This window comes from Anolis sagrei, chromosome X, assembly GCF_037176765.1.
Source record: "Anolis sagrei isolate rAnoSag1 chromosome X, rAnoSag1.mat, whole genome shotgun sequence".
NCBI lineage: Eukaryota > Metazoa > Chordata > Lepidosauria > Squamata > Dactyloidae > Anolis > Anolis sagrei.
The window spans coordinates 70,591,934-70,604,051 of record NC_090034.1 but is presented as its reverse complement, the minus strand read 5'-3'; the positions used below and the strand labels follow the sequence as shown (position 1 = coordinate 70,604,051).

At 46.7% G+C, this 12,118-nt stretch overlaps 1 protein-coding gene across 1 annotated transcript; it reads left to right on the top strand.

Moving 5' to 3' along the window:
• The first annotated feature begins 1,922 nt into the window (after positions 1-1,922).
• On the top strand, positions 1,923-11,061 carry LOC132780198 (interferon alpha-inducible protein 27-like protein 2A). The gene is made up of 5 exons (XM_060783769.2): positions 1,923-2,003; positions 4,033-4,051; positions 6,506-6,538; positions 10,529-10,690; positions 10,794-11,061. Exons 2-5 carry the CDS (start codon positions 4,048-4,050, stop codon positions 10,868-10,870), a joined length of 276 nt encoding a protein of 91 aa, XP_060639752.2. The 5' UTR covers positions 1,923-2,003; positions 4,033-4,047; the 3' UTR covers positions 10,871-11,061.
• Positions 11,062-12,118: the final 1,057 nt, after the last annotated feature.

The following is a 12,118-nucleotide window of genomic DNA, read 5'->3' as shown; positions in this document are numbered from 1 at the left end:
CAAAGAAACAACAAGAAATACTGTTTACTCACAAGCATAAAGGAATTACATATATTAGAAACCAACACTTTCTCGTTACTTTATTTTCCAGATCACCAGACTGGGCCACAGCAATGCGTGGCAGGGGACAGCTAGTCTCTTAAATAATTGTTAATAATAAAAATAAATGTAACAATTTGGTCCTGCAGGGCTCCCAAAACGGCACCTGGGGTAGAATACATCCAGCCCCAAAGTCACACTTTGCCCACTCCTGATCTGGACCCACCTTGGCTTGGGAAACAGCCAGAAGGATTTGCCCAACTTTCTTGTTCTCACGGAACTACTTCAGACCGGTTATGGAAAGGTGGCTGTCTTTGGGCTACATCTTGTTACATTTTATAAAGAATTCTATACATTTTATATAAGAAGTAGACACAGTACACCAAAAGGTACAAGTTACACAGAAAATCAAGGAAAGCAGATACATTTCTAGATGTCCTAGTCATCCGCAAACCAGATCAACAGTTGGGTCACACCGTCTACAGAAAACCCACACACACAGATAGATATCTACATAAAAACTCCAACCATCACCCAAGTCAAAAAAGAAGCACCATTAAAGCCTTGGCAGACCGTGCAAAAAGAATCTGCGAACCCCACCTCCTCCAAGATGAACTGAACCACCTCAACTGGGCTCTCCAGGCCAATGGATACTCCACCTCAGACATCAGAAGAGCTGCAAGACCAAGAACAAGCCACGAGAGTAAAGATGAAGATCCACCCAGAGGAAAAATGTTCCTGCCATACATCAAGGGAACCACTGATCGCATAGGGAAGCTGATGAGGAAACACAACATACAAACAATCTACAAACCCACCAAGAAAATCCAGCAAATGCTACGTTCAGCAAAGGACAAGAGGGATCCTCTCACCTCTGCAGGAGTCTACCGTATACCATGCAGCTGTGGACAAGTCTACATAGGGACCACCAAACGCAGCGCCCAGACACGCATCAAGGAACATGAAAGGCACTGCAGACTACTTCAACCAGAGAAGTCAGCCATAGCAGAGCACCTGATGAACCAGCCTGGACACAGCATATTATTTGAGAACACAGAAATGCTGGACCACACCAACAACCACCATGTCAGACTACACAGAGAAGCCATTGAAATCCACAAGCATGTGGACAATTTCAACAGAAAGGAAGAGACCATGAAAATGAACAAAATCTGGCTACCAGTACTAAAAAACTCTAAAATTATAACAGCTAAACAACAGAGAGGAAAAAACCAGGCACAGATTAACACCTCCCAGCAACAGATTTTCCCAGGCTCAGGCAGGCCTTCAAATGCTAATGAAGGTGATCAGCTAAACATTCACACCTAACTGCAGCAGGGAAGAGCTCCTTGCCCCACCCCAGCCATTCCACAGATATATAAACCCATTTTTCCTACTTCCAACAGACCTCACACCTCTGAGGATGCTTGCCATAGATGCAGGCGAAACGTCAGGAGAAATGCCTCTAGAACATGGCTCTATAGCCCGAAAAAACCCACAAGAACCTAGTGATTCCGGCCATGAAAGCCTTCGACAATACAAAGCAGATACAATTTATGAAAGGGTTAGAAATGATACAGTCTTTGAGGGAGTGAAGCTGCCGCCCATCCATCCCCATCTCTGATGTTTCGGACTACCAAACGTTCGATAATAATAATAATAATAATAATAATAATAATAATAATAATAATATTTTATGGAGCTTTTGGCGAACTATAGATATTTGGTGGGGGGAGGTAATTGTGGCTCGAAACATTCCAGTTTAATATCTCCTGCCCTTCCTCATTTTTCGGGAAGTCAACCTTGGCAGAGATACTGAGTGGACTCAATGGAAACATTGAGTCATCCTTTCTGTTTGTTCATAGCCCCACCTACCCAGCAGATCTCCAAAAGGAAATAGCACATGCACATATATATACACGCATGCACAAACACACACTTGTAGGTGCTCTCTTCGAAGGAAGGTAAGACATAACTTTCAGTAGGGAAAGCCTGAGGCTAGATGGGTAAGTGTTTCCAAGACTATAGGTGGTTCTGTGTGCTCAGCACATACTTCAGCATGGGATCGCATGGCTAGTTGACCCAGAGACCCTTCTTTAGCCCCAGGAACCTAGATCTAGAGTCTGAGGAATTGGAAGTTTAATTGTAGCTGAGAGCGAGTCTTTGTTTGGGAAGATTTGTGGCGGACAGTGGAATGATCAGAGTGGAAGAACAAAACATCCTTCCAGTGTCATGGTCTGATCACTATCTGGTCAGCTTTAGGCTCGCTGCGACCCCCAACCTTCGCGGGGGTGAAGGACAAATTAAGGTGGTCCGCCCCAGGAGACTGATGGATCCGGATGGATTCCTGAGGAATCTTGGGGTTCTTCCTGCCATGGAACCTGGCGATCCTGTTGACACCTTGGTCGACCTTTACAATAGGGAGATGTCCAGGGCGATAGACACGATCGCTCCCGAACGCCCCGTCTCGTTGCGTCATGACAGGCCGTCTCCTTGGTTTACCGAGGAGTTGGCTGCGATGAAGCACACAAGAAGGGGGCTAGAGCGCAAGTGGAGGAAATCTCGGGATGTGTCTGATCAAGCACGGGCTAAGGCCTCTCTTAAGGCATACTCCGTGGCTATACGGGCGGCCAGGGAATCTTTCACGACCACCCGGATAGCGTCTGCAGCAAATAGGTCATCAGAGCTATTTCGGGTTGTCGGGGAGCTCCTTCACCCACCTGGGGTTGCACGAGATCTCTGACGACCCAGCAGCTCGGTGTTGCGATTTCGCACACCATTTTGCAGGCAAGGTTGCCCAGATACGTCTTGAGCTCGACTCCAATTTCATCGCAGTGCCAGAGGAGGTGACTGAGGCATCTGCTTGTCCAATTTTGTGGGATTCTTTTCGGCTTGTTCTTCCTGAGACCGTGGAGGAGGTTCTTGGGGCTGTGAGGGCGACCACTTCGGCTCTAGACCCTTGCCCATCCTGGCTCATTAAATCTGCCAAGGAGGGGTTGGTTGATTGGTTTGTGTTGATCATTAACGCATCGTTGGAGCAAGGGATTTTTCCATCTAACTTGAAACAGGCTGTGGTTCGCCCACTCCTAAAAAAGTCGTCCCTTGACTCTACGGTGCTGAACAATTACAGACCGATTTCCAACCTTCCTTTTTTGGGTAAGGTGCTGGAGCGGGTGGTCGCCCTCCAGCTCCAGGGCTTCCTGGATGACATCAATTACCTGGATCGGGCACAGTCTGGTTTCAGGCCTGGTCATGGCACCGAGACAGCCTTGGTCGCCTTGGTGGATGACCTCCGTAGAGGACTGGACAGGGGGAGTGTAACCCTGCTGGTCCTCTTGGACATCTCAGCGGCTTTCGATACCATCGATCATGGTATCCTTCTGGGTCGGCTCTCTGGGATGGGTCTTGGGGGCACGGTTCTGTCGTGGCTCCGGTCCTTCCTGGAGGGACGAACCCAGATGGTGAAGCTAGGAGATGCCTGCTCGGACCCCTGGCCCTTGACCTGTGGGGTCCCGCAAGGCTCTATTTTATCTCCCATGCTTTTTAACATCTACATGAAACCGCTGGGAGAGGTCATCCGAAGTTTTGGAGTTGGGTGCCATTATTATTATTATAATATAATAATAATAAGATTTGCATGTTTCTGTAGCCAGTAAGTGACATAGATAGTTGAGATTGTGAAAAGAACACAAAGGGCCCCAAAAGGCAATGCTCTAGGCATCTTTCCTGCAGCTGAAAACTGGGACTTTTCAGGTAGGTCTCTTGTATGTCTCAGATTTCGTCTCTGAGATGTTGGGGAATATGCAGTCATCACTGACTCAAGTCCTGTTGATTTCAGTGGGTCTGCTGTGAAAAGGTATCAAGGTGTATGCTATGCAAAAGGTGACAGTATTAAAGAAAAAGGTTCTGCTTTGGAGTGTTTCTTGTTGATAGCTAAACCATTGTTGTCCTCTCATTATTCTACTAATGGTTTTATTCGCTCAACTGTTTCAGATCACCGCAACGAAGATGGGTGAGTTTCTTTTTTGAATCCTTTTTCCATAATAAGAAATCATGTTTCTATGTGCTTTTCATTTCTGTTTTCTTCCATAATACACATATTGTCCAAACCAGCATTTCTAAATCTGGGGGTCAGGACCCCTGGGAGAGTCGCAAGGGGTGTCAAAGGGGTCACCAAAGACCATCAGAAAGCAGTATTTTCTGGCTTGTTGTAGGTTTTTTTTTTTGGGCTATATGGCCATGTTCTAGAGGCATTCTCTCCTGACGTTTTGCCTGCATCTATGGCAAGCATCCTCAGAGGTAGTGAGGTCACCTCACTACCTCTGAAGATGCTTGCCATAGATGCAGGCGAAACGTCAGGAGAGAATGCCTCTAGAACATGGCCATATAGCCCGAAAAAACCTACAACAACCCAGTGATTCCAGCCATGAAAGCCTTCAACAGTATATTCTGTTGGTCATGGGGCTTCTGTGTGCCAAGTTTGGCCCAATTCTATCATTGGTGGGGTTCAGAATGATCTTTGATTGCACTACAACTCCCAAATGACAAAATCAACCCCACCACCAGAATTCAAATTTGGGCATGTCGATTATTTGTGCCAAATTTGGTCCAGTGAATGAAAATACATCCTGCATATCAGATACTACTGTCCCCTGCCACGTGTTGCTGTGGCCCAGTCTGGTGATCTGGAAAATAAAGTAATGAGAAAGTGTTGCTTTGTAATATATGTAATTTCTTTATGCTTGTGGGTAAACAGTATTTCTTGTTGTTTATCAGTGTTGATGTGGAAAGTGTCTGGTTTGCCCACCCTGGAACATGCAACATATCATAGTCCTTCTTTAGGGGTCCCTTTCAAATCTATGATACTATGTGTGTGTGTGAATCATATCTATCTCTCTCTCTCTCTCTCTCTCTCTCTCTCTCTATGGCTGGATGGCTCTTTGTCAGGAGGGCTTTGATTACGTTTTCTTGCCCTGGTGAAGAGAGTTGGACTGGATGGCCTTAAGAATTTTCTGTTGGTCATGGGGGTTCTGTGTGGGAAGTTTGGCCCGATTCTGTCATTTGTGGGATTCAGAATGCTCTTTGATTGTAGATGAACTATAAATCCCAGTAACTACAAATCCCAAATGTCAAGTTCTATTTTCCCCCAAACTCCATCTGTGTTCATATTTGGGCATATGGAATATTAATGCCAAGTTTGGTCCAGATCCATCATTGTTTGAGTCCACAGTGCTCTCTGGATGTAGGCGAACTACAACTCCCAAACTCAAGATCAATGCCCACCAAACCCTTCTAGTGTTTTCTGTTGGTCATGGGAATCCTGTGTGCCACGTTTGGTTCAATCCCATCGTTGGTGGGGTTCAGAATGCTCTTTGATTGTAGATCAACTATTCATCCCAGCAACTAAAACTCCCAAATGACAAAATCATTTTTTTTGAGTGAAGGACATACATTGGGTTGTTAGGTGTCTTGTGTCCAAAGTTGGTGTCAATTTGTCCAGTGGTTTTTGAGTTCTGTTAATCCCACAAATGAACATTACATTTTTATTTATATAGATTTACATTACAATTCACAACAGTAGCAAAATTACAGTTATGAAGTGGCAACGAAAATAATTTTATGATTGGGGATCAGCAGAACATGAGGAACTGTATGAAGGGCTTGTGGCATTTGGAAGGTTGAGAAACATTGTGCTAGAATGTGGAGGGCAGGGGCGGCTCGTCCATTACGCGAAGTAATCGGTTGCAGAATTCTTTTTTTTTTGCCAGGGGCGCAGAGGCACCTCTGTAAATGCCCCTCGACAGCCACTTGAGGAGCGCCCTCTCAGCTCACAACAGCCCTAGCAGTCTGGGGGGAGCCTCGGCTTTCTTGCTTTACTGCCGGGCGATCTTCTTCCCAAAGGGGCCGGGCCCTTGAGCCTCGCCTAGCCCCTCTCGTTCCTGCTCCACCCGGCCATCGGGTGCGCGAGCAGAGCCGGCGCTCAATCGTTCTCTGCGTTCGATCCCTTCCCCATGACCGGCTCCCTTTCCCCGATCCCCTGGCGCTCCACCCACCTCCTCTCCTCTCCCCAATCCATGGGTGGGCCAAGGGGTCCCAATGGCTGAAGAGAAAGTCAGGAGAAGAAGTGACTTTTGGTGCACATGCCGGGGTCTTCAGGCACGCCTCCGGACCCAAAGTGGGCCAGCAAGGGAGCAAGTGCATCAAGTGTAGTTACTGGGATGTATAGTTCACCTACAATCAAAGAGCATTCTGAATTCCACCAATGATGGAATTGAACCAAATATGGCACACAGAACTCCCACGATGAACAGAAAATATATATCAATGATTGGTTGGGGGTGTGCCAAAATACTGTTCGCTTACCGTTGAAAATTACCTAGGGCCGCCTCTGGTGGAGGGGAAGACACTTGTGTAAATGTGGGTGTACCTTAAATGTTTTATTGACAACAAATGTCTCTTTTCTTAGCCAAATTGCTTGTTGGTGCAGCCCTTGGCTTAGGTAAGTTGCTTTTTTCCTTTACTTCTGATTTAAAGAAAGATGGGCCACATTGTTTTGTGCCAGCATGGGTTGAGTGGGGTTGCCATCCTTCTTTCTTTCTCTCTGTCTCTCATTGGCTGAATTTCTGCAGTAACAAGGGTGGGATGAGATGCCCTCTAGCTTGATCACTGACTAACATAGATCATAGGAATATGGGGACTATCCATCAAATTTACTAATTTCCACTGAGTGCTACACTTAAAATGTGGTAAGCCACTGTGTTCATCACATTAGGTTGGGTTCAAGTGTAGGCTAGAGCATTCTTTGCGTATTTTAAGCGTGGGGGGCAGCATTCTTTTCAAACGTTTCAGGAGGTGGCGGGGAAGTGGATTTTTGGTAATGATCTGGATGTTTGGCTTATTCTATAATGTGATGGCATTTGTTGCTCTCAGGTTTACAATGAAATGTTTCCCCAATTTGCAGGAGGGGAAATTGTAGGAGGAGCCAAAAGTACCCTGGTTAGAGAAAGTTCTGCCATTACCTTTTGCTCACCAAGTTTTTACTTTAACTGCCATTGTTGTTGTTGTTATGCCATGTCTCCATGCTGTGCAGTCATGGGAATCATAGTTTTCCAAGGTAAATGCACTCTTCTCTTGGTGCATTTAAAGTATGGAATGAATGCCCTTGCACAGCTGGACCATACTTTAAATACCATAGCTCCATACTTTTTGTGTGTGTGTCATAAGCGACTTGAGAAACTTCAGGTCACTTCTGGTGAGAGAGAATTGGCCATCTGCAAGGATGTTGCCTAGGAGACGCCTGGATGTTTTGATGTTTTACCATCCTTGTGGGAGGCTTCTCTCATGTCCCTGCATGGGGAGCCGGAGCTGACAGAGGGAGCTCATCTGTGCTCTGCCTGGATTTGAACCTGTGACCAGTCCTGCCACATAAGGCTCTATACTAGACAGTCCTGGGAGTTATAATTTTCCAATGTCCATATCTTTCTCTGGGTGCATCTACACTGTGAAATGGAGGCAGCTCGACCTTACTTTAAATGTTGTTGTTGTTCATTCGTTCAGTCGTCTCCGACTCTTCGTGACCTCATGGACCAGCCCACGCCAGAGCTCCCTGTCAGCCGTTACCACCCCCAGCTCTCTCAAGGTCAGTCCAGTCACTTCAAGGATGCCATCCATCCATCTTGCCCTTGGTCGGCCCCTCTTCCTTTTGCCTTCCACTTTCCCCAGCATAATTGTCTTCTCTAGGCTTTCCTGTCTCCTCATGATGTGGCCAAAGTATTTCAACTTTGTCTCTAGTATCTTTCCCTCCAGTGAGCAGTCGGGCTTTATTTCCTGGAGGATGGACTGGTTGGATCTTCTCGCAGTCCAAGGCACTCTCAGAACTTTCCTCCAGCACCACAGTTCAAAAGCATCGATCTTCCTTCGCTCAGCCTTCCCTAAGGTCCAGCTCTCACATCCGTAGGTTACTACAGGGAATACCATGGCTTTGACTAGGCGGATCTTTGTTGCCAGTCTGATGTCTCTACTCTTTACTATTTTATCGAGACTGGACATTGCTCTCCTCCCAAGAAGTAAGCGTCTTCTGATTTCCTGGCCACAGTCTGCATCTGCAGTAATCTTTGCACCTAGAAATACAAAGTCTGTCACGGCCTCCACGGTTTCTCCCTCTATTTTCCAGTTGTCAATCATTCTTGTTGCCATAATCTTGGTTTTTTTGATGTTTAGCTGCAACCCGGCTTTTGCGCTTTCTTCTTTCACCTTGATTAGAAGGCTCCTCAGCTCCTCCTCGCTTTCGGCCATCAAGGTGGTGTCATCTGCATATCTGAGGTTGTTAATGTTTCTTCCAGCAATTTTCACCCCAACTTTGCATTCATCCAGCCCCGCACATCGCATGATGTGTTCTGCATACAAGTTAAAAGGTTGGGTGAGAGGATGCAGCCTTGCCGTACGCCTTTCCCAATCTTGAACCAGTCTGTTGTTCCGTGGTCAGTTCTTACTGTTGCTACTTGGTCCTTGTACAGATTCCTCAGGAGAGAGACAAGGTGGCTTGGGATGCCCATCCCACCAAGAACTTGCCACAATTTATTATGATCCACACAGTCAAAGGCTTTAGAATAGTCAATGAAGCAGAAGTAGATGTTTTTCTGAAACTCCCTGCCTTTCTCCATTATCCAGCGGATATTGGCAATCTGGTCTCTCGTTCCTCTGCCTTTTCTAAACCCAGCTTGAACATCTGGCAACTCTCGCTCCATGTATTGCTGGAGTCTTCCTTGCAGGATCTTGAGCATTACCTTACTGGCATGAGAAATAAGGGCCACTGTACGGAAGTTACTTTAAATACCATAGCGCCATACTATTCAGTCCTGGGAGTTATAGTTTTCCAAGGTCCACATCCTTCTCTGTGAGGCAGCTAAGAGAGAGAGAGTGCGTCACCACTTTCCCTCCTTCCTTGCTTCCGGAATTGAAGACACGTAACCAGGCCCATAGCCAGGATTTCGTTTCGGGGGGGGGGGTTCGGGGGGGCTGAGTTTTTTTCGGGGGGGGGGTTCGGGGGGGCTGGGTTTCGGGGGGGCTGAGTCTGACTGAAAGAGGGTCTACCCTAGCAAACCTTTTGTATCATTACCCCAATACCCCCATGTATATGGGATATATTGAGTATGGTGATCAGATAATGATATGAATAAACATAACAGTTTAAATAATGCACCAGTAAGGCCTTTTCGCGAACCACCATGAGAATTTCGGGGGGGGGGGGGCTGAAGCCCCTCAACATGCCTGCACGTAACAGCTGACATTTCAAAGAGAGGAGGTTTTTTCCCCCACAAAGAACACAGGGGAGGGATGGTAGGCGGTGCCTAGTAGTTACAGTGTGATAGCAAAATCAATGGAAAGAATGCTGGGCACAACTGAGTAACACTGATACATTTAACAGTGTGATGAAGGTAGAGAACTCATCCATTTCATTTCAAAACTGAGTATGATTGAGCTCTACTCTACCAAACACTTATTTATTACTATTTACTTCATTTAGATGCCGCTTTTCTCAGCCCTTAGGCGACTCAAAGCGGTTAACAACAGCAATTTCAATACACACATTACAAAACCATTGGAGCATTTAAAAACAATAGCATAACAACAATTAAACATCAATATGACAAATCATTCACTTCTCATCAATAGAATCAGAATCCAATCTCATCATCCGTTATTCCATGTCCCTATAATCAATTACACTGCCTAATCGAATGCCTGTTTGAACAACCAGGTCTTCACTTTCCTCCGAAATGCCAGTAGGGAGGGAGCCAATTTGATATCTGTAGGAAGGGCGTTCCACAGCCGAAGGGCCACCACTGAGAAGGCCCTGTCTCCCGTCCCCCCAGGCGTGCCTGTGATGCCGGCGGGACCGAGAGTAGGGCCTCCCCAGATGATCTTAATGTCCTAGTTGGTTCATAGGAGGAAATGCATTCGGACAGGTAAGTCGGGCCAGAACCATTTAGGGCTTTATAGGCTAAAGCCAGCACTTTGAATTGTGCCCGGTAGCAAATTGGCAGCCAGTGGAGCTGGCACAACAGAGGAGTAGTATGCTCCCTGAGTGCCGCTCCTGTTAGCAACCTGGCTACCGAGTGTTGGACCATTTGAAGCTTCCGAGCAGTCTTCAAAGGCAACCCCACGTAGAGAGCGTTGCAGTAGTCTATACGGAATGTAACCAGAGCGTGGACTACCGTGGCCAAGTCAGACTTCCCAAGGTATGGGCGCAGCTGGCGCACAAGTTTTAACTGTGCGAATGCTCCCCTGGTCACCGCTGAAACCTGAGGTTCCACTCTCAGTGATGAGTCCAGGATCACACCCAAGCTGCGAACTTGCGTCTTCAGGGGGAGTGTAACCCCTTCCAACACAGGTTGTAACCCTATGCCCTGTTCGGCCTTGCGACTGACCAGGAGTACCTTGGAAACACCCACACCACAGAGATTATTAATATGTTCTTTTTGTACAGGTGGTGCCACCATTGGGGTGCCGTTGGCACTCGGAGCAATCGGCTTCACTGCCGCAGGGATCACGGCGGGATCGGTGGCCGCAGGAATGATGTCAAGTGCCGCTGCCGCTGGTGGAGGAGGAGTTGCTGCCGGTAGCCTTGTGGCCGTTCTTCAGTCCGTTGGTAGGTCTGCTATTTTTGGAGGGGTGAAGTGCACTTGGCATCAATGCACCTGTGGTGCCTTTTTTATCTCACCCATGTCTTCCTTGGTCTTCTTTCCACCCAGGCGCTGCCGGACTATCAGCAGCAGCCACAGCGAGTAGTACTGCGGGTGGAACCCTGCTGGCTGCCGTATTGCTTTAAGGAAAAGATGCTTGCACTGTTCATCAAGAGAAGGACGCCATGAGACCAGACAACCAGCTTGCAATGCTTGATTTTCCTCTTTGATAATCGCAACTGTACTTGACTCACTTGAGTCTCTTCTTCCTGCAGTTTCCTGCTGCTGTGCATTAAATAATACCAAACTAATAAAGCTTTGGTAAGATTAGCCAATATATCTGTGTGGTTTAATAACTATCTGGTTTAGTATCACCAGGCCTTCACCGTTTGTAGTTGTTCATCTTCAGTAAGGAGAATATTTCAGGAATATTATGCCGTCCCCACCTCTTTTAATCCTTGAATTTTTGGTGTCTATTTAAAGAAATGTGCCCAAACAGAAAAGTTATTTTACATGACGTACAGACATAACTTTCCTCCAGCACTTTCCTCCAGCATGAGCTCCCACTTTCCTCTAGCATGAGCTCCCTTCCTGAGCTCCAGCACTTGCTGGAGGAAAGTTCTGAGAGTGCCTTGGACTGCGAGAAGATCCAACCAGTCCATCCTCCAGGAAATAAAGCCCGACTGCTCACTGGAGGGAAGGAGACTAGAGACAAAGTTGAAGTACTTTGGCCACATCATGAGGAGACAGCAAAGCCTAGAGAAGACAATGATGTTGGGGAAAGTGGAAGGCAAAAGGAAGAGGGGCCGATCAAGGGCAAGATGGATGGATGGCATCCTTGAAGTGACTGGACTGACCTTGAAGGAGCTGAGGGTGGTGACGGCCGACAGGGAGCTCTGGCATGGACTGGTCCATGAGGTCACGAAGAGTCGGAGACGACTGAACGAATGAACAACAACAACAACAGACATAACTCTGAAAGAAATGTATGATTACATCAGCAATTTTTAATTATTTTTGATTGTCATGTGAGGAGCGACTTGAGAAACTGCAAGTCGCTTCTCGTGTGAGAGAATTGGCCGTCTGCAAGGATGTTGCCCAGGGAACACCCAGATGTTTTTTGATGTTTTATCACCCTTGTGGGTGGCTTCTCTCATGTCCCCGCATGAGGAGCTGGAGCTGATAGAGGAAGCTCATCCACTCTTTCCCTGGATTCGAACCTGCAACCAGTCGATCTTCAGTCCTGCCAGCACAGGGGTTTAACCCACTGTGCTACCGGGGACTCCCATTTTACAATGTAATGTACTGTATTATATATATATATATATATATATATATATATATATATAATGCCTCCAGTGTCAATCTATATTTTTATACACACACACACACAC